Source organism: Dendroctonus ponderosae, unplaced genomic scaffold (genome assembly GCF_020466585.1).
Source record: "Dendroctonus ponderosae isolate FM_Combo_2020 unplaced genomic scaffold, Dpon_F_20191213v2 Dpon_F_20191213_3, whole genome shotgun sequence".
In the NCBI taxonomy this organism is placed as follows: Eukaryota; Metazoa; Arthropoda; class Insecta; order Coleoptera; family Curculionidae; genus Dendroctonus; species Dendroctonus ponderosae.
In genome coordinates, this window is record NW_026018508.1 from 17,304,508 (window position 1) to 17,326,715 (window position 22,208).

General features: G+C 39.6%; 3 protein-coding genes across 8 annotated transcripts in view; 2 read left to right on the top strand and 1 right to left on the bottom strand.

Annotated features, from left to right (window-relative positions):
• Positions 1–5,557, top strand: part of LOC109539873 (2-oxoglutarate dehydrogenase complex component E1) — a 6,022-nt gene extending 465 nt beyond the window's left edge. The window contains exons 2-17 of the mRNA XM_019907937.2: positions 1,353–1,568; positions 1,621–1,747; positions 1,814–2,072; positions 2,124–2,257; positions 2,382–2,526; positions 2,951–3,086; positions 3,144–3,324; positions 3,380–3,634; positions 3,690–3,938; positions 3,989–4,190; positions 4,241–4,491; positions 4,544–4,739; positions 4,791–4,870; positions 4,932–5,095; positions 5,157–5,311; positions 5,363–5,557. Of these exons, the coding sequence (XP_019763496.2) occupies positions 1,353–1,568; positions 1,621–1,747; positions 1,814–2,072; positions 2,124–2,257; positions 2,382–2,526; positions 2,951–3,086; positions 3,144–3,324; positions 3,380–3,634; positions 3,690–3,938; positions 3,989–4,190; positions 4,241–4,491; positions 4,544–4,739; positions 4,791–4,870; positions 4,932–5,095; positions 5,157–5,311; positions 5,363–5,468 (2,856 nt within the window). The 3' untranslated portion in view covers positions 5,469–5,557. The remainder of the gene's footprint in view (positions 1–1,352; positions 1,569–1,620; positions 1,748–1,813; positions 2,073–2,123; positions 2,258–2,381; positions 2,527–2,950; positions 3,087–3,143; positions 3,325–3,379; positions 3,635–3,689; positions 3,939–3,988; positions 4,191–4,240; positions 4,492–4,543; positions 4,740–4,790; positions 4,871–4,931; positions 5,096–5,156; positions 5,312–5,362) is intronic.
• LOC109539874 (polypeptide N-acetylgalactosaminyltransferase 35A) lies at positions 5,422–8,066 on the bottom strand. The gene is made up of 9 exons (XM_019907938.2): positions 7,632–8,066; positions 7,441–7,579; positions 7,089–7,383; positions 6,834–7,038; positions 6,618–6,775; positions 6,412–6,564; positions 6,108–6,355; positions 5,825–6,053; positions 5,422–5,770 (listed from the first exon to the last, which is right to left on the bottom strand). The coding sequence occupies exons 1-9, from the start codon at positions 7,912–7,914 to the stop codon at positions 5,639–5,641; spliced, it is 1,842 nt and encodes a 613-aa protein (XP_019763497.2). The 5' UTR covers positions 7,915–8,066; the 3' UTR covers positions 5,422–5,638.
• Positions 8,067–11,332: 3,266 nt separating this feature from the next.
• The window catches only part of LOC109539842 (5'-AMP-activated protein kinase subunit gamma-2), a 45,019-nt gene continuing 34,143 nt past the window's right edge, over positions 11,333–22,208 (top strand). The window contains exons 1-8 of one of the 6 annotated variants that reach the window (XM_019907880.2): positions 11,333–11,733; positions 14,252–14,515; positions 15,142–15,639; positions 19,301–19,494; positions 19,550–19,682; positions 20,385–20,536; positions 20,868–21,018; positions 21,345–21,533. In XM_019907880.2, the coding sequence (XP_019763439.1) occupies positions 14,282–14,515; positions 15,142–15,639; positions 19,301–19,494; positions 19,550–19,682; positions 20,385–20,536; positions 20,868–21,018; positions 21,345–21,533 (1,551 nt within the window). In that variant the 5' untranslated portion in view covers positions 11,333–11,733; positions 14,252–14,281. Of the gene's footprint in view, positions 11,734–14,166; positions 14,516–15,141; positions 15,640–16,976; positions 17,082–18,738; positions 18,924–19,300; positions 19,495–19,549; positions 19,683–20,384; positions 20,537–20,867; positions 21,019–21,344; positions 21,534–22,208 lie in introns of those variants that run through there. The other 5 variants (XM_019907879.2, XM_019907878.2, XM_019907882.2 and 2 more) reach the window with 5 other exon arrangements.

A 22,208-nucleotide genomic window follows, 5' to 3' on the forward strand; every position in this document is an offset into this window, starting at 1 on the left:
GGGGGGGGGTTATGTAGAAAAAATACAGTCTTCTGTTATCTATGAAATTAGAAAAATGATCGTCGTTTTGTGCAGGGGTGGCGTAAGATTATTGCAAAATTTCATGTTTTCCGTCCCATTTTTGCTCATTTCTCGGAGGCAAAATGAGCAAGAACGCTCATACATCATTCTAGACAGAAATAAATGGCCTTTTTGGAAAGTGAACCATGGATGGGGAAATGTTGGCAGTTTTCTCAAAAAAGGCTTGAATTCAAGAAGTTTCAGATTTGCGTGTTTTTTTTTTGAGTTGCAAAATCCACTTGACATGACATGACGCTGCTTTTTCCGAAGTTTCTCAAGAACCATTCGAGCCTCAGAATTCGTTTCGGTATCGTTGGATAGAGAATTGAATGGGGGAGTCATGATAATAACAATTTGTATTTGTCATTTTTCTATTCTACTGAATCTTAATTTTTACTTGATCCTTAAGACAATTGATGGCTTTTAGCAAAAGTATCTACTTTGCATTATTTCAGCATAATTTTGCATATTCGTTGCGGCTTTCTTCAAAATTTTCCTTTGTTGACTTTTAGCCGTGGATTTTTTCCTTACTTGCTCTATAATTCATTTGATTTCTCTACGTTTCTTGCGACCTAATTTTTAATCAGTTGGTAAAAACGCCAATTAGTGCTTATCCAGTGGTGTATGCATTAGCGCTTTAGCTCAATTTACTCTTGAAAAATGGGCAAAAACGGCCACTACCGTAAAACATAAAAGCTGGGTCTAATCGTGTTCTTGCACTTCTTTTCGTTCTTGTGTGATATTCAAATTTTATATATAAAAAAAAATAGCTTTAATGGATCTTAAAATTCATTGAAAATTTGACACCACGTTTGGGTCGATTTTGCAATATCAAAAACCGCGAAAAACTATAACTTTCCTAAAATGTAGAGCTTTTTGTAAAAACTCCCAATACTTCTCAAGCGGTGCCTTACTTCTTAAAGCGCGATTTACGACTCTATCCAGTGGGGCAGAAATGAGTCAAAGGTGGAGTAAAACATGAAATTTTGATCTAAAATTACACCTAAATGTGGTAATCAAATTTCGCTTTAGATGCAAAAACTGCAACCATTTCCCCACTTACTGTGTTCTAATTCTCTATTTCCGTCTATTTGCACTTCGACGCATGTTGATTTATACATGATTCTCATCGACTTTCTCTTTGGTCGAGTTTTCAGCATTTTCTGTTTGTATTGCTATCAATGTCAGTACTTTTTACATATTGACCGAAAGCAGTCTCAAAAGCATCACACTTTTCTTATAAAGAGTGATTTGAAAAAACGCTGGATGCTTCTCAAGGGTTTAAATTCTAGTCTTGGGATGCCTATTTCCGTCATTCCCAATCAGGAGAAACTGGATATATGAGACCGCCAAGTTTCGCGCTTCCAAGCACTTTGGGCTATCTCAGCTCCTCTAAAGCTGCCGCTGGAGCTCCTGCTTCAGCTCCTACTGCAGCTGCTGCTACTGCAGCTACGCCCCAGACCATTCAAGAGCACCTGACCGTCCAGGCCATAATCCGCAACTACCAGGTAAAAAATTTAATGATTTCCTCCCACCTTACATGCAAAACATGTTCTTCAGATGCGCGGTCATCTGGCTGCCCGATTAAACCCTCTGGAACCTATGTTTGAGATTGAGGACAAAACCTCAACAATATCTGAGCAACTAGGGAAACCTCCTCCGGAAGTAATTAACCAGCACAAACTCGGTGAGGAAAATCGCTCATTGACATAGTCTTCTTCACTTTGCACTTTGTTAACTGAACAACTTGTAGAACCCTCCATGTGGGAAACCTCATTCAAGCTTCCCTCTTCCACAATGATCGGAGGGAGCGACGGCCAGACACTGTCTTTGAAGGAAATCATTAAAAGACTAGAACTGACCTACTGTCGTCACGTTGGGCTGGAATACATGCACATCAATGATCCAGAACAGTGCAGTTGGATTCGGGAACGATTCGAGGTTCCAGGCGTTACCGAGCTGAAGAAACCCGAAAAACGCTTGTTACTAACTCGGCTGGCCAAAGCAGTTTTGTGAGTAACCGTGGCTCGAACAAGCAGCCGAAAATCGGAGACCTTTTGTAGGTTTGAGGCATTTTTACAAAAGAAATGGTCGTCGGAGAAACGATTCGGCCTGGAGGGCTGCGAAGTGCTGATTCCATGCATCAAGACCATCATTGATGAATGCGCCAAGAGGGATGCGGAAATGGCTATAATTGGTACTGTATAGCATTGAGAGCGTGAAAAAAACGTTGTTTTCCCTTCAAATCTTAAGAGCTGAAGAGTTGAATACCGGAAAAAATAGCCTGCACTTTCACACGATATTCACACTGTTTTTCTTAGGAATGGCTCATCGGGGGCGCTTGAATGTTATAGCTAATGTATGCCAAAAGCCCCTGAATATAATTTTCTCCCAATTTCGCGGTTTGCAAGCTGAGGATGAGGGAGCTGGAGATGTAAAGTATCACTTGGGAGTCTACAACAACAGGTGAGGCAGTACGTATACAGGGTGATTAAAATATTGCGCCCGCCCTTTTAAGGAGGGAGCATTTGATAACATTCACTAATGAGTGTATCTCCGCTTCAAGAGAGAATTCTTTTTTTGCGCTCCTTTGGGTTAGGTTACTCTTGATAATACGCAGTTTCAATACGAAAATATCCTGGACGGTATTTAAATTTCCTTTAAAATCACTTACACGCTTTTGAAATTCGCTATTCCCAATCCAAGGATTTATGCACGAAAGCGAGATTTTGCGGTGCTATTTGCTGCAAAATAATCTTTAAGTACCAACAATTTAAAACTCGACACCCTAATTTTGGTTTAGTATCTAAATCTGATGCAGTTCCCTTTTTGTTACATTTTGTGTTTTTGTTCAAAGTTCTTATAGAGTTAAGGGCTCAACACTTTTTAGGGAGCTACCAGCATCCAAAAAACCTTTCACAACCGTCCTAGTAGCCAACCCTTCACACTTGGAGATGGTCAACCCTGTTTGCGCCGGAAGGGCGCGAGCTGAGCAGTTTTACCGCAACGACCCCGAAGGAAAGAAGGTTAAAAATCGAACTATTTAAACCCAAAATCCAACTAGATCCCCCGAAACTCTTCAGGTGATTACCATTGTGATGCATGGCGATGCGGCGATTTGCGGAGAAGGAATCGTATATGAAACCATCAACTTTGCCAATCTGTCCGACTACCACAACGGCGGAACCATTCACTTTGTGGTCAACAATCAAGTGGGTTTTACTACCGATCCCGAGTTTTCGCGATCGTCTTTGTATTCCACTGGTAAATTGCTCGAAAGTGTAAACCGCTGGGGTTAATAAGATGCGCTTTTGGTTAGAGGTGGGAAAAGTGGTAGGCGCTCCAATTTTCCACGTAAATGCCGACGATCCGGAAAGCGCAGCCTACGTGGCCAAAGTGGCAGCCGAGTTCCGATCAAAATTCCACAAAGATGTGGTTATTGATCTGATCGGGTACAGGAGGCATGGCCACAATGAAGCCGATGAGCCGATGTTCACTCAGCCGTTCATGTACCAAAAGATCAAGAAAATGCCCAATATTTTCGAAAAATACTCAGCAGCAGCCATCAAACAAGGCAACTCAAAAGCTCTGACCAAAAAAATACCCACATGACCTCTTCCATCCCATAGGCGTGGTATCCGAAGCGGAAGTGAAGGAATTCAAGGACCAAACGGACAAAATCCTGGAGGAGGAGTTTGGGAAAGCCGCAAAACTCACCTCAATGCGTTTCGCCGACTGGATCGACTGTCCTTGGCCAGGGTTTTTCAAAAAACAAACTCCACTCAAATGCATGCCTACCGGGGTTAGTCTGGAAGCTTTGGACCACATTGCCAACAAATTCGCCCATCTTCCGTCTGAGGACTTTGAATTACATAAAGGTGACTTGCTCAATATACGAAAAATGCGGTCTAATAGAAAAATGTTGAAGCCCTAATGAGAGTCATGCACATGAGGCAAGAAATGGTGAAAAACCACACAGCAGACTGGGCAATTGGGGAAGCATTGGCAATCGGCAGCCTGTTACAAGAAGGCACTCACGTGCGACTGTCTGGACAAGATGTGCAAAGGGGCACCTTCTCCCATCGCCATCACACGGTCCATCACCAAAGCAAGGCCAACACCAAATACACGTACTCATCCCCTAAATCACCAAAACTGGTAAAAACCCCGCGATTTCCAGATACTTAAAGGACCTTCATCCGAACCAAGCCCCGTATAGTATATGCAATAGCCCGATATCGGAATATGGAATATTGGGATTTGAGCATGGATACTCCATGGCCAATCCAGGCAGCTTGGTGATATGGGAGGCGCAATTTGGGGACTTTGCCAACAACGCGCAACCGATTTTCGACTGCATGGTCGCCAGTGGACAATGGAAGTGGGTGCGGCAGTGTGGATTGGTCGTTTTACTTCCTCATGGATTGGAAGGTATTCATTTCCCACCCATTTCGGTTCGATTGCTACTAATGGGGTTGTTCAGGTCAGGGGCCGGAGCATTCCAGCACCAGAGTTGAGCGGTTTTTGCAGCTGAGTTCGGACGATCCCGATTTTCTGCCTCCAGACGACCCAGACTACGTGGTGAGGCAGCTCAGGGACATCAACTGGATTATCGCCAATTGCACCACTCCAGCTAACTTGTTCCATGTGCTTAGGAGGCAGATAAAGTTACCATTCAGGTGGCAAAGAGAAAGTGAGCCAGCTTAGGCTTAAAAGGGGTCGATTTTCAGGAAACCGCTACTCATCTGCACCCCAAAGAGCTTGCTGAGACATCCAGAAGCCAGGAGCAAATTTGATGAGATGATCGACGGTAAAACGTCCAAATCAAGGAGGTATGGGGACTGCAACTTTTTTTTGTGCTTTGGTTTTAGGCACGGAATTTAAAAGGATTATCCCTGCTACGGGTCCAGCAAGCGAAAATGCGGACAATGTGAAAAAGCTGGTGTTTTGCAGCGGGAAAGTCTACTATGACTTCATGAAGGAAGCCAAAGAGAAAAAAATCGAGGACAAAATTGCTATAGCGCGAGTCGAGCAGGTTTAATCTCGTATATTATCCCAAGTTCTTGTAAAGTTTTTCGCGTTTTGCCTAATTCCAGATTTGCCCGTTCCCTTACGACCTGGTACAACAAGAAGCGAAAAAATACCACAAGGCCCAAATCGCCTGGGGCCAGGAGGAGCATAAAAACTCCGGCTGTTGGACCTACGTAAACCCCCGATTTGAAACTGCCCTGAAAGGCGAACGAGATATCCTGTAAGTTCATGATTTCAACCCCGGGATTTTGCAACAAAGGAATGTTTACAGGTACATTGGAAGAGCGCCATCGGCCAGTACAGCATCGGGCAATAAAATTCAGTACCAAAAAGAGTATGAGAGTTTATTGGAAGAACTGGTGAAAAACTGCCAATAGCTTCGCTGGTGTGACGTGATATTTAAACAAAAACCGAGTAAATGTAACAAAATAAAATCATATGTAAAATAAAAAACGTGTAGCAAAAAGTGCTAGAGTATTTTCAACTTTGAACTTACTTTTGTCTAAATCCGCAGTCTTATCACATTAGTTAATCAGATCGTAGAAAACTACCGATATACCAAGTCCCAAGTATTCAACTCCAAACCAACGCACAGTTTCATTTGCACGGTGGCGTCGACTTTAGCTTTGTCCACGCCAAGACACGTTCCAGCCCCCAAGTTATAGATCGGGGAATTGTTCTAGAATCATCCAAATTTACGAAAATTAAAAAAAAAACGCATCAATTAAATTACCCCTCCTTTGTGCTTCCACTCTTGATCAGCGCCCAATTCATGGCACTTGTAGAGAATTGGATGGGGCTTGGAAGCCTGCAAGCACAAAAGCTGAGCTAAAACCAGCTCGTTCTTATCCGTCTGGTACCACAACTGCTTTTTGTTCCTGGCACAAGGCCGTAAGACTAGAACGCTGCCTTTCGTCTTGATGTCTTTGGGCGTTTGAATGCATAGAGAGGTGTTAGAGAGCCTGGAAAAACTCATAAACTCAATTCAATGACGCTGCTGTGTTGGCTAGAAGTACTTGATTTGGAATTCCGCAATATAGTTGCGCTTCCTTGAATGCCAGGGCTGGAACTTATCGTGCTCCAAAGCCGACCATTTTCGTCTGAGCCGCTCCTGATCATCGGATGGCAACGATAGCTCTGGGTAGACGTTTTTTATGTACCAGTCGAAATCGTGGCATTTTAACTCCTTGCGCAACTGGATTCTGGAGGAAACATTTCCGAAGTCTATACCCGCCGCTTGCTTGTTTTGACTTAGGAAGTATTGCTGAAAAAATCAGGTTCAGAAGGAGTAGAAAAGGTACAGTGTTGCCCTCCGCAAACCTTATATTCGTCCATCCACACGTTAGCCACCCTGAGGGAATTATATAGCATAGTATCCTGCCCATCAGGAGCTGCATACGGACGCCTGTGCCTAAAAATGTGCCCTACTCTGCTGCAAGGAATCAAGTGCAACGAGCCGCCGCACATCCAGATCTAGAATCACGTTATTATGGACAGTACAAAACCAGACAGTGCTTAAATCTCACTCTAAATGAGATTTCCAGATTCTCGCCACCCCATATATTCATTCCAGAGTCATACTCGCCCAGATCAATGAAATATTGGCGATCAATTGCGAACAAACCGCCTGCCATTGTTGGGGATTTGATAGGCTTGACAAAGTCCTCGGGTTTGTCCAAAGTGCCTAAAAATGGCCAACAAGTGTTCATATAAATTTAAAGAATCAGCTTATGACTGACTACCTTTAGGTAAATTATCCCATTTAAAATGCAGCCCCCAGTTGAACCCACCCCTAACCAGAGGGCTGGAACTGTACACAAAAGTATCCGGATTGATTATATCAATGATGGGCATCACTACGTTTGTCTTATCCTTTTTTATAGCCGCTAGAAGCGGTTGAATCCAGCCTTGGTTTACCTCTATATGGCTATCCAGGTATATCAAAACCTTAAATTTTTATAAATCACTTGGCTGCTGTTAGAAACCCTTCTACTTGCCTCTCCTTTTGCTTGCCTGGCTCCAAAAATTCTAGCTCGAATGAGGCCTTCTCTTTTCTCAGTTCTAAAAAGCTTAACCGTGATAAAACTGCTGCTTTTTAGGTATTGCTGAAGACCCTGCAGATCTTCATTATCACTGTAATCATCTACCAGCACAATTTCATATAGGAGATTCTCAGGCGTTCTACTTGAAATTGAGGCAATCGATCTGAGAAGAGTGTGCTTTTCTTCGTTGTAGAAGCAAATGATGATGCTGGCTTTAGGAAGATCCGTTGGATAAGTCAAGTTCTTGCATCTGTTGAATTTTGGCAATTCTTGCAAAAATTAGTCGAGAATTTAATAAATCACTCACAGAGCGTTTCTGGTGTCAGGAATATCCCGGAAATAGCTAAGTTTCTTGCTTATAAGCACATTAAAGGCGTGATTCTTGAAGCCTTCATCTCGCCATTCTTGCTCCTGGCTGTTCCTGACTAATCCCAAATCAAACAGCTCTGAAACAAATTAAGGTCAGCCCATAATTCATACTCAAAGTGACTGAATTACCTTGCTCCAATGCACTGCTGGAATTGCGATCACTTCGGTCAACTGGCATGAGTTTCTCCAGCAGGTCATTGGAATTAAATTGGCTTCTTGTGTAAGGTTTCTTGAAGTTGGAAGTTCCATTTTTGAGATTCGTTAAGTCACTTGATATTGCTTTTTGGGGGACATTTTCAGCACTTTTAGTGAGCTGCAGGTACAAATATAGAGAGATTACCCAAGTTAGCGAGGCAAAACCGATTCCGAATAGAAACGACCTGTTTATGCTAACCATCGCGAACTGTGACATACAAAGAATGTCCTACATTTTCGTTAAATATATTAATACTTTTATTTACTGTTTATGTTTATACTTTAGGCAGAAGAAGAAGAAGGCACTTTAGGTTAAGTTATGTTGCGAAGTCCAAAGACTTCGAACTGACATTTGCTACGAGGGCGTCCAAAAATGAATTTAAAGCTCGCTGGGTTGCAAAATACTTGCTTTTCAACGTGCAGAGAAGGGTTTTTCCGTATGTAAAATTTTCGGGTTTTTTTATAGAACGTATGTGAGCAAATCTAGCTTATCTAGAGCGATGAACAGTGCAAAAATTAAATGTGCTTGACTTTTTTTCGTTGAACGTCAGTGCAGGTCAGTCTGAGCTTCCTGGAGAAGGCGGCAGACGATGTCAGAGAGTGGACAGATTTTATTAACAGTTTTCATTCAAAAACTGAATGGAACAGCAAACATGTTGCCTTTTCCTAAAGGGCCAACATTACGTTATGCAGTTAGTGTTAAATTCAGGCGGATAAGGAAGTTTTTATATGGAAATACACATTTTGGTATGGGGTCAATGACACGGGGGTAACTGTTGCCAGATGTGATCAATGTTGCCACTTATGATTTTAGAGTGTAAGTATAGGAGGGAAAGATAAATAAGTAATCATTTTTATTATTTTATTTTAATGTTGCAACGAAAAACAATAGCAGCGATTTCGTCATATGAATAATGTATTTCATTAGCTAATTTTGTTTTTGTTCTTGAAACCTCAATTAATTTTCTACTTTACCTATTTTTGATTGGTATTTTTTTGATGGATTTTTTTGTATTACTTATTTATGCGTTTTTTATATACCTACTGTGTTGTTTTTTACTTTTGTATGTATTCAGCCACATGCTCCTATCAGCAAAAGTTCATTTTTTCCCAATATTTAAAGTGCAGCGGTGTGAAACGGCTTGCTAAATTTAAATCCTCAATATATCCAAGTTTCTTCAGTTCCAATTTTTTCCAGTTCCAGTTTTTTCAGAAAACTACTTTTGCACAAATCGGGAACACAGCTAGGTAAAAGACAATGGTGGAAATGCGAGTTTGAGAACGTAGCCAGAACGCTTCCAAATCAATTTTCAGGCAGAGCTGTGGATCTGGTGTTTCAGTCTTTCAGGCACCAAAACCTAGTTTTCTGACCCACCACAAGGGGCGATGCATGGAAATAGTCGGCAGTGCTGCCATTTTCTTGAAATTTTCCAATTTTCCTAAGCAAATTTGCGTTTTCAAGTGGAAAATCAAATGCGATGTATCTGATGTACGTTTTCTAAAACTGTTTGCCTAGTCGATTGAATTCGCATCATAGTCATCGATGTTGAATTAAAGTCTTGAAAAGAGCAAAATGGTTTTGAATAAAAGAAATTAAATTGGGAAGAAAAGCGGGCAGGAAAAGCGGCAACTGGGTTTTCCCGGTTAGAAAACCCAAAAGAGAAATTATCGGCAGTTTTCCAAACTGTTCGGTACATTGGGTTGAGCAAGACCCCAAACAGTAAAACATGTGAATTGGCGAGTGTTTCGGTTCCGCTTTTCCCTGTTTTCCCACTAATTTTTCGATTTTCCTTGTTTTGACCCACATATAACCCCAGAAAGTGGACAAAAGAACAGGTTCGAGCAAAAAATTATAGTAAGAATGTTTAGGTAAAATCAACTAACTGATGATGACCAGAATTAAATATAGGTACATATAACGCAGTTGCGTAAACCCGCAAATTCTGAAATTTCCCACCAAAATATGCAAAAAAATTATTGTTTTATGACGCTAGTTAAAAATAGGTGTATGTTTTTCCTGTTTCTACATCACATGATTCTACGCCAAGTTTTGCAAGTGCTGCAAACATTTACTGTTTCAGCGCTAGGAACTTATACAACAATTTTGCGTTAAACTTTCAGTTTTAGACGTGATCAATAATTGGATTTTGACCGCAGTTAAGATAAATGCTGAGTTTTTATTGCACCTACCAAGTATCTGGGTTTTTTAAAATTAACTTTATTTTACTAGTAAGCCCCACATCAGTTTCCCCACTAAATAATTTATAGGGTATTCAATTTCAAAGCGCACTAAAAACTAATTAAATTATTAATTTCTTCAGCCATGTGAACAGTAATTAAATTATCATTTGCCTCTATATAGCTGTGCCGGCCTATAACGGATCTATTTCTATATCATTCGTTTTGCACAATCCTATTTTTAGTCGACAATATTTTTAGATGTCTTCCGCCAACTTTGTATTGGAGGCATTATTCCTATTTTAAAAACAGCAGAAGCAAGCAAATTTTGCGAAAATTTTTGCACTTACAGTGCCAAACTTTTTACTGTTGATTTACTAGAAAATTCGAAATATTTTATAAATTGGCCATAAATTAAACAAAACCCGATAATATTTATCGGACTTAAACGGGTTTATACATATACATATTTGTGTTGAAAGGATAGGCAGATATTCATAAAGTATCCACTTTTATCTGAATTCCATGGTTTTTTAATTCTCCTTCTCGATATACATATACGGTCAAGCGGGCAAGTGTTTCCAGTCCTGAATGTTTCATTTTGTTTGTTAGTTAATCGTTATGACCAGTTTTAATTTGTAGTTTCAAATGTATTACAGCGACGATCTCCTATAGATATCCCCGCACTACATAGTGATATGCGTGACGTGAGTAAAACGCCCGGCCCGGTAAGCGGTATTTTATTTATTGTGCGATTGTGATGATGGTCTAAAACCGCCAAAACGTCGTCCAAGCAGAACAAGTGGCGAAGGCCGCGATCAAGTAAGTAACAAGTTAAAATGAAAAAAATGTTACCAACACACAAATAATTCCCTTTTCTCTGGTAAAAGTCTTTTATTCTTTTGCAGGCAGTGGCTCAGCACAAAGTCGCCGCTTCAATGTGACGGTAGTTCAGCCAGATGGGGCCTATGGGGGCCCGGGGGATCATTTGCCGCTGCAACCCTGTGGATCCCCAGTGCCTCGACATCGCGGACCCTTCGCGAGTATCCCTGAAGATCATGCTTTGGATGATCCCCCTCATCCTTTGGATGATCCCCCTACGGTGCCCCCTGAAAGTGAACGCCGGGGAACTTCACCAGCACCTTCTTGGGATTTTAGCCTCGATGACAATGATTCGGTAAGCCATTTTTTACATTTTTGATAGGTAATGTTGGGCATCAAACAGACTAGTTAGTAACATTTTAGATTTTTTACTGGGAAAAAAATATTTTTATATAAAATATTGAAAAATCTGAATAGCGCTTGGAAATCAAGCCATCGGGCATCAATATATTTTTTTTTAAATAAAACTAGTGTTAAAATGGGACCCCCTGTATAAATATTCAAATGCAAAGAAATTCCCGCCATTTTGTCTAAATTATCGAACGCAGCAGTGGCTTTGAGTTGGCTGACAGCTAATGTAAATCAGCTGTTGTTGACAATTGCGCCTTCATCGGAAAAAGTCCACACTAGAAATTAAATATCATTTTCCTAGAAAATTTATAGAGTATAGAGGCCCATGTCTGAGTAGTATTTTGAACAATTAATCTCGCACAATTCGAATCGATTTCAAGGTGTTCCAGCTCGAATTTCACTGTTTCCAACGTCCACGAATATTGTTAGTGCGGTTCGCCATAGTGTTTTTAGTGTCTGGTGTTTGTTTTGTTAACTACAGAGAAAAGTGATGGTGTTTCGAATGATTTTAAGTGTTTGTCAGTGAAACTACAGGGATTCTCTACCGAAAATCCGCGTCATTATTTGCCCAGCAAGGTGGCAAAGTGTTTGTTGATGCAGCAGAACCACTGTGCCATTTATCCAGGTAAACTCAACAGCTCCATTCCTTGGGTGATAAAGAACCATATTTTTAGCTGCTGCCAGTGAGGCTTTTTTCAATGGTTTAAAAGGTCGCAGGCTCAATTAGCATTTAAACGGCATTTAAATGGTTTTCACGCAATGCCCACTTAAAGGCCCAATCCAAGTTCACAACAATAGCAACATTCGTGTCTTTACAATGTCTTCCTTTATTATATAAGCTGTAGCCATTTAAATATTATATATTGGCTTTGTTGATAAGTATTCTGCTTAGAGCTTTTATCAGCTTCCTGTGAGGGCTTGACAGAAAGCACTAGTTGAAGGCCAACTTATTTTACAATATTTAAACTTCTAGTCAGATTAGCGACATGTAAACTCATTTTATCGATAAATTTTTCTATTGGTGAGTCCAGGTGTGAGGCAATTTCCAACCATAAAGGGCATTTTTTATGCCAATTAGGAACGTAGCTCCTGTATTACTTAGCACTTGAGTATTTTCTCTAACTATGTGATTAGTTGGTTACTACAATAGCAGAGGAAAATCGAATTTACAGGAAAAATTTGTTGTCGCCTTGAACAGATTAGTACATTTTCCCGAGAAACATGCGATTATTCACGAACGTAGCGTAACTTATGTGGTCGAGATTGGCATAAAATGCACTTGCCTGAATCACAATTTTTTACTTATCTATAAGTTACTGCCTGCGGGGAAGTGCGCTTTTCTCTATAAAACAATGAATCATCACATTCAAGGGGGTTTTATTGCGAAATGTCTTTTAAATTAGCAAATGACCCGAAATAGATTACCTGTAGGGGCTATTAGGTATAAAAATGTGTTTTGTGAGAGCCTTTTTCACTGATAAAACTTCGGTTTGGGTACGAAAATAATCGAAATCAATTCTGCAGCTCTAAAGAAAACATCACAGTGTTGGAGATTAATGCAGGGGCTTTGAATTGAGCTGAGTAGACTAATCAGTATCGATAAATGGTATTGTTTTTAAATATTTTATTAATTAAGTACTGATAAAAAATTTGGAATGGCATTTGTTATGTGAGGAAACTACGAGCAACAAGCTGCTTCATATTTGTTCACGAAATGGTTTTTAAACCTAGGAAATGTCCTGTTCTTTTGCTAGTTTTTATCCTGGTAAATCCTTTAGAAGTGATTGTGAACCGCGATTTTATAACAGTTGAATGGATTGAGAGTAAGTACCTAAGTAGGTACCATTAATTAATTGCCATTAAGCCATAATGACTCTTTTTTCTTAGTTCTGTATTTGTGGCTCTTATCACTTACTCATAATCAGCTTATATGATTAGGTATTTTGTCATTCATATAGTTTTGCTCGAGAAATGCTTGTTGGATACCGCCTCTAAGTCCCATTTGATTAATTTGCCTGATACGAATGTAATTCGAAAGCAAATCATAAATGATTCAAAATGTAGCTAATATCGGAAATGTTTGAGGATTATTCTGTCCTAATCCTGACTGGAATATTATTGTTAGTTTCTCAAAATAGACATTGCCTATGTATTCCTAGCAATAAGCTAGAGAATAACGTGATCTGTTGCATGTGGTTGCTATTGTACAGCATTTGAAACATTTCCAGTTCCAATTTGCAATTTTCTTGATTAATCCCAAAGTAGGTAGCACCTTGTCATTAAGCGTCGAGCGAATAGAATTGAAGACGTTTTTATTGCATTTTTCAATGTTATTGGAACAGTTGGCATTTTGATGAAATCCATCAAACATTTGTTGAAATTTCTGCATTTCGCCAGTATCTAGGCATGTGAAAATTAGTAGGTGGTTTAATTATACACATATTTCAATGGGAACATTTGGCAGTGACTGATAAAATTCGGAAATAACGCTGTTGGCATACTTAATGTTTTTTGGCCGTTATGAGTACGAAGCAGTAGACTGCTTGTCACTCAGTTTTTTCCACCGCTAAATTAAAATTAGACTCGCAGAGTCCACAATGCAAAATCTCTGTGCCAAAAAGATGATCCCCAATAATCAACGTTGACTTTGTATTATTATTATTATTATTATAAATTAAATGTTTCACATGTTAGTGATACTCGCACGTGGGAAGCAACCGCGTACTCAGTCATTAAATATACCTACAAAGGTAGATTCGCATGAAAATGCAACTAACTTTTGCATTATCTTCCATTCTCCGCGCGCTTTCCAATTATTAAATATCTTTTCGTGTTTATGGTGCAAGAACAAATCTAATACAACGTTATAATTGAAACGAATTGCCTGCTTTCTTCATGCATTTTTATGGAAATTTAAGTGTATGTTTTGCACTAGAAAATGACTAGTATTTCTCAGCCTGATGTGGTTAATCATCAAGTCAACATCTGGCTTCGATAATTACTTGGATAACTTGGACAACCTTTTGATGTTTTGAGCGCCTTTTAAACCATTTTGTAGCCTCACTGTTCACATGCACAACCTTCGTCAACCAGACAATTGTCACCTACAGATGGAAACTGACGTTACTCATTTGGTTACTCAGCAAGAATCTCAGACGGAGACATCAGAAAGCATGACAAAGCCGCCAGCAATCCGTTACCCTAGTGAACCTTCTTCGGATGAAAGCGACTTTGAGGATTCTGACCTAAAGGAGGTGATGCAATGTGAGGATGCGGGCTCCTCATTCTTCCAGCGCTACTTTCAAAATCACAGCAACAGCTTGCCTTCAAGACTGATGGGTGCTAGTGCTCGTCGTCTCTCTCAGTGTCGAGAGGAGGATGAGGACGACGAGAAAAAGGATCAATCGGTAGGCGCCGAAACCGTTCATTTCGGATGCGTTCATGGCATGGGTAAAGTCTCAAATAGTTGCATAGGCTTTGGTTAGTGAGATCCACTATAATCACTAACTAGCTACTTTAAAAAGATGAATCTATTACTTAACCTTTTCCGGAGGATCCTTAGGCAAAGGTTCTTGAAAAAATTAGCTTTATTTGGCGAATTGATCAAAAGTTCTTTGATTGTTGAGGCGTTACATAGAAAAGAACATTCTTATCAACCTAGTCCAAACTATAAACCCACTGTTTCTATTTATTCTCCAAACCACCGTCGCATTCCAGCCTCATTAGAACACTGAAATTGCATATTTGATTGACTTGTTGATTGGGCTCCTAGCTGCGCGTTTATTAGCATTTCATCTCTTTCATCCCTTAATTTTATCGTCAATTTCCTTACAAGTTCAATTCTTTTTTCACTTGCTTCATTCAATCTCCCAATTTTCCGTGATAAAGTTCTTAGTTTGGTCACGCCAATATCTATCGAGTGTTTGAAAAGTTGGGCTTCATTTTAGACTGTAAACTGAGCCCAAGCATGAACGCATCCGAGTTTGGCTTTAAAAATTCTTCTGCAGTTTGCAAGTGAACTTTGTGCTTGCAGAACGAAGTGCCTTCATCCAACGCCTCCGTGATCAGCGGCAGTGATAAGTCGCTGTCCGAGTCGTCAAGTAGTTCTAAAACGTCTGTGATAGATACTGTGACTGGACCATCGCATAAATTCGTGATAGTCAAGACTAAACAGCATCCGGATATTTCCGCTGCTGATAATTCCAATAGCGCTGTCCCAGCGACAGAGTGTAGTTCGGCCAACGAGGGCAACAAGAAGAAGCACATGACGGAGGTGGCGAAGATATTTGCCTCTAGGCAACAGTACCGGCAAAGTAACACTGTGGGTGCTGTGCCCTCGCAGACGAAAAGGATGCCCGCTTACAATATATTTAACAATAAAAGTCCCCTGGTTAGTCCGCATTATGACACCAGGTTTTTTGACTCCTCACTCATTGAGATGAGGAGTCAGACGTCCAGCTCGTCCACAGTGGACTGTTCTGAAGTCGTCGAGGATATTTGGGTGAAAAGACCCGAAACGGATAAGAAAAAAGTAAGTATAGTGGAACTGATACTCGACAGTTGTTTGATCAGCACTTATCATTGAATATTAATGAAAACATGTTTGTTTTGTTGTTCATAGTAGATTTCCATCTACTTAATTAATAAACTTATTTATTGTGAATTTAAATAAGGTTGGCCAATGGCTGAATACCTTGTAAATACGGGTCGTACTCAATGTCATCTCTAACTCAACGCTTGTTATTATATATGGTTTTCCTCAATTTGCATTATTTGTTGTACGGAGTGACCACAAAACTATAGCACAAAACTATACTTGAAAAATTGTCGACAAAACACAATCACGCAAATTGAAAGGTGTTTGTTTAAATGGGAATTTAGCTTGCGTTAATACCCATACAGGTAAGGTCAGTTGGCTTTAGATTTTTTTTTGGTCGCAGAAGTACAAAGTGAGGAGTTTTAAAGCAAAGTGCTTTCTTTATTCGAATAAATGCGTGTAGTCATTTGCTGCTAGCGATCAATTTTTCAAACTTTGCCCATAACATTTGCGGAATTCGTCCAATTTGCGGATTAATAAGCGGACATCTTGATGGAGATAATTAAAATTAAGCGCTCCGGCAATTCTGAAGTTAATGAAATAAAATCTGGTTCAAGGACTGTTATTTCCGCGTTGGTGGGACATTACGTGCATTTGATGGGCCTGTAAATTACGTGGATTAGCTGGGTGGGACAAGAGTGAGTAAAGAACACTTTAGAGCAGCGTCGTCCCAGCTATTATAAATCGGTTATCTTGAGACGAAAAATATTTTTTTTATACAAAATATCCATCAACTTGCAAGAAGCGAAGAAAAAAACACATCATCGCCACCAGAGGTACTGGGCATATTTCGGTATCCTATGACCACCTATGTACATATATACTAAACTTGTAAAAATAATTCTTGTGTCATCCGATCGCATATTTCATGAATGTTAAGGAGTCTGATTCACAAAATGCACGGTTTTGTGTTGCCTCTTCGTAACAACAATAAATATCTGGCATTGTAACACAATATCATAAGCTGGTCCACACCTACATCAAAAAAATAGGAGAAAGTGTTGAAAAAACGTTAATAATTTCCCATGCTTTATGCAGCTTCTCTAAGCCATGTTGTTGTATTTTCCGCAAACTGTTTTCTTGATATTTTCTCACTGGTTATTTCAGAATTGTTTATACTCAGCGGGAAGTACATCTCCCGTGTGCGATTAGATTTTTCGAACAAAGCAATCAGCGCCCCATGAATGGGATTATTTCGCACATTTATCGATATTAATCAATCAATGGGTGACAAAGCGATCGAACTTGATTCCGGCCAGTGGGTTCGCCAAACAAAGCTTGAAAGTATGTTGGTACTTTCGTTTGCACTCGAATTGTTTATTAAGACTTGTTGCAAAGTCAATCGGGAAAATGTGGATTTTGATGCGAAGTTCCAGGTAAGCTTCTAGCTGTTTCCAATCCGTGCAGACCATTTTTTATTATTCGAGAAACTTGCTACTAGGTAAGCAATGGCGGTTTTCATAAATATTCCTCTAAATAAAATTTGACGAATTGTGAATAATCGAAGTCTATTTTTACGAGTTATTCAAGTGCAATCTCAAAAGCGATTATCAAATGCACACTCGAGGGCATTTTGTCATCCGTACGCCCATTTAAAGTTCACCTGGTTTTCCCGGAATCCTGGCCATTTCGCAGGAAAATAGCAGGAGTGTCGTTTGCCCCAATTATACTTAATTACATATATTGATTGCATTGTAATTAGTTTCGATCTGAGCTTTGCGTCATCAGTCTAATAGCTTGTGTTTTGCGCTCATTCAAGCACGAGCGTTCCAATTGCACCATTCTTCAAAGCAGGACAGTAAATTCGTTTGAGAATTGTTAAAACGATTCAATAATACAAGTCCTGCGAAAGACAACACACGCAAATGACCGTAATTCCATTCCATATCGGTTACTTATATATTGTCATCAGCAAAACGAATTAATTTATATAAACGCTTTCAGTTTGTAATTCAATTGTTAAGCCAGTTCTGCTTGCTAGTCCGGGCAAATTCGCATAAAACCGGCGGCAATTGCTTCAAGATGCTGATTTTATCATCGATTATCTGAATCGTTCGTGTGCATTTCCAATTATGGACTGGTTAAGTCTTCAGGCAATGTAGATGTGAAGAAATAAAAACTTATGTCATAATACACGATTTTTCAGTTCCAAGCCGTTGAAACTGCGGGTCATTTTCACTCGATCTCGCCTGATCTAAGCTGCTTGATATTTCACTTGATGTGCATTTTTCTACTTGCACTTTTTATTCCCCTGAGTGGCGCTTTTTGTCTGATCGCCCAATGAGGATATCTTCTAATAAAGATAATTTCATGTACCTACGGTTCTAGAAATTATTTCCTAATTCGCTGGTTTGTCGCGCGTTTTGTGGTTTCTTCAGTGCCAGCATGTTACGGCAAATGTTTCTCAAGCATTTGGACGAGAATATCGAGGAAACATTAACATTGTGCAGGCGAAAGGTATCAAATGTTGCATTCATTGTTTTTCTACATGCTCTTAGAATAATTATTTGATTTGTCGGTGAATACTCGTCACGCTTGTTTAAACCGGGCAATTTATCTACGTTTTTGTATTTAGCAATGTTTATAATTATTTTATTTACTTTGAGAAATCGTCAATTCCAGTGTTAACATTCGGAAAGTGTAGGTAAATAATCAGGCCAGGTTCAGTCATCGTGTTTTATTACAAATTAACATTGACTAAGCATCAACAACGATTTCATTATTCATAAATGTTAAAATTATTCATTAAACGCCACTTGTGGTAATTGTTACATAATATTATAAATTGCCAAAAGATAACGGGCCGCGTCGAAATGAAAATTACGAGCTTCTGTTTGCTCGGTCTAGACCCACTGCCAGCTTTGCGATTTTTGCTCATAAAAACTCCAAACACACTAATTAAAGAGTGCATAGGTTATCCTTTGCAAACAACGTTATCAGTTGCAAATAAATTACTAATCGATTCACTAAACAAATTAACATTTACTTATTGGAGCGCATCGTAATTTGTAACTGTTTCCCTCGGTATCTTTAAGTTGTATTGTTCTTCGATTCGGTTTATGTTGACTTCAAATAAACCGCTGTTCGGAAAAGTTGTTAAATGGCTGTATAAACACTGAATTTCAAGTTAGACTCTATTCATTCGGCAATTAGTACCCGATTTCTCTAGCCAGGAATCGGTTGGTTTCAAGTGATTGGTAATGCGAGTCTTGCCAAAGGTAAATTTAATGGTTTTAAACTCAGTAATCTGTGGAAAATAATCGCGATATCTTTGTCTGCTTATGAGAATGGTGAAAATTTAATTCTCTCCAAGTATGATTTACAACCGGTAATACACATATTTGCTTCGCCAATATAAAAATAATGTGTTTACCAGAATGATTACATTTATGATTTATTACCGCCTAGATACATAGATGAGAACACTCATTCCCTAAGTGCTGTTTCGATTGTTTTTGCCGGGATTAAGTAAATTAATCCAGTGAAATCTTGCTCTATTTGCGAACAACTAGTCCTTTTGTTGCCCACATCATTCATTAAATGTGATATATCGAAATAAATCCCAGTTGTGGTTTTTACAAAACTTATCCTACAGGAACTGGGCTCACAACCGCTCCCGACTCTATCGGGGGAAGATGCCGACACTTTGCCTAGGTCGAGGTCTGGAACATGGGGTGCCAAGGACTCGAAAAAGGACAAACAGGAAAAGTCCAAATTGAAAAAGGCAGAAAAACCCGATGGGAAAAAAGACAAAGCGCAAAGCGGCAGTAGAAGTGGGTCAACATCTAGGTAAGGGATTGCAGATAAAAGCTATTTATTTGGTCCAATGAAAAGTTTTCTGTAGATCGAATTCTGCTGAGCGTCGAAAATCGGATGATGCCACTCCGAAGAAAGAGGGATCCAGGAGTAGATCGAATTCGGACGATAGTAAGCGAAAAGGAAGTGCCTTTATGGCGTCGATGAAGGCTGCAATGTTGGTAAGTTCAGCTAAAACTCCTCAATATTTAGGCATAATGGGCAAATTTTAACAAAGTGGGGTTGTAGATGGTGGTAGGACTTAACATTGAGTAGCTGGCAATTTAACTGGGTTAGAAGTGGGTTGTGTGTTTGATAAATGTTTGGGTTCTCGCAACCAAAGTCTGGACAATATTTTTCAAATATTATGGTAAAACTCAAACTGCCTTTGTCTCGTCCAGTAGAGTCGCAAAATGGTCTGATATGTGCATTTTGTGGAGCTTAACATGCAATGTTCGACCTTTCAATCCGAGGGCGGTACACGTCTCATTGTGCTAGAAATTACTGTTTTCATAGCATTAATTAACCAGAATTTCACTGCAGAAAATGCTTCGGAATATTTCCTACGTCCATAGTATGTTTCCAACGGTTATGATGCCCACTTACAAAGTTGCACCAAACATATTTTAATTGAAATGCCAGTCATGCAATGCCGATAGCAGTACTTTTCGCCTGCAAACAATCGGCAAAGCGATAAAATTTCCTGATACACATTTCAGGAATTTCAGCTTTGAGTGGTTTTTGTTTAGGCCAGACAAATTGTGTTTCGATTCGTTTATTGATAATCGTAGTGGATTCAAGCTAGATTGCGACCCATTTTTTTTATAATGGAGGCATTGAAACGTTCCGCGAATTGTTGAGCTTCATTTCATATTTCTCTCAAGCACACTGGTTTCATCCACGCCAAACAAAAAGCTCCAAAGGACGGATCTGCTCATCCGGTGGTTGCTCCAGACAGTTCCGATACCAGATATTATCACACGGTTACTGCAGCTAACAATAGGGGCCCGATGACGAAAGTTATGGATATTTTTAGGTGAGTTTATGGAAAAATTGCTAAAAAATATGAATTCAAAACATTGATTTCGTTTGTTTACCCCGAATGAATATAAGTATTGAAAGTTCCCATCGTTGGCGCATTTATCGATATCCTGTGACGTGGTTGCTTTGAGTGTAAATAAATACTAAAAGAAAACGCTAATATTTTGCTAAAAGTAAACTTTCAGTCGTTTGAATCTAAATATTTGGCAACATTAGCAGCTCGTTAAATATGTTTTTTATATCATATCCACAACACTTTCTCAGCTTCGTATCACTCAGTCAATAGGAAATGATGTTTTTTAAACACGTTGATTTCTGTACTGCAGAAACAAGCCCACGTTCCAGTCCGAAGAGGAAATTATCAGGCGCGATGAGCGTAAGGAAGACCGAAGGAAAGAGGAGAAGCGCGAGGAAGAGCGACGGAGGAAAGAAGAGAAGGAGCGTAGGCGCGAGGAGGAGAAACGAAAGAAAGAAAAGGTAAAGCGGAAATCTATTGGAAGAGACTGCAATTATTATTTTTTATTTATTCTTTTTAGGTTATTCTGCGAGTTAAAATATACACCTCAAACGGTTGTAAATTTTACATTTTTTTGCTTGATTATTGCTTTTGGTTTTAGGCGTTAACTAGTTTAGTGCTTTAGTAGACTTTTTAGCGCCGGTGCTGGTTTCGGGCAGGATTTTTGCCCAAAATAGTTTTTTTCTCAATTCCATCAATATAACGCTTATAATCGCATAGGCTGTCTTATTGCTATTTGAATTGCTTTTAAATGTTAAATGCCTTTAAAATGTTGGTTGTTTTTCAGCAAGCGGCATTTGCTCAGGGCCGACCTAAGGGCCCCAGAGACGGATCGGCCCATCCGGTCCGAGATAGCGACAACATGTATTATCATACGGTTACAGCTGCATCGTCAACCAGAAGCCCCATGACGAAGGTGATGGATATCTTCCGGAATCGATCCCATGGCACCCCCACTCCGGATGAGCGAAGAAAGGTCAGTATTTGCTATTTTTAGGATACGGAAAGCATTGTTCCGATAGGTATTTTATGGCGAATGCGCCGGTTTGTTGCGGCAGGTTTATGAAAAACTTCAACACAGTAATAAATATTAGCTTTTGGCAAGATTTGCTTAATTTCCAAACAGTGCATATTCAGTTTTTGCCTAAAACTGTCATAAATGGGCGATTTTTTATGCGAGAAAGTAATTATGGTTAATTCGTAATTTTTTTCCTCCCACCGATAAAATTTCCAAAACTGTGTTGTTAATGGGTGTCCTTTACCTTTACACTCACCCAGACAGTCAGCTGTTTCGTTGTGACGCAAGAAAACAGGATGGCAGCAAAAATCTTTCTGTTTGCAACAAATTCGAGTCGGTTTATCAAGTGGGACGCGCGCGGCATGCTGATAACAGGCGCCCAAATTAGGTTTCACTATTTTTCTAAGCTGTTTCTTTTTGAAAACTTTCCTCAGTGTTCCAGTTTAAAATGGTGAAGTTTGTGATTTGACTACGTAGTTAAGTTCACTCCAGTCCACTTTGCCCGCCGGTTTTTGCAATAGTTTCCACGGTCACATGTTTGGTGGTTTTATCGGATATCAATACGGTAATTCTTGGGTATATCAGGCTAATCTTGGCTTTGTCCTATCGCAATTACGCGTCTATATTTTTGCC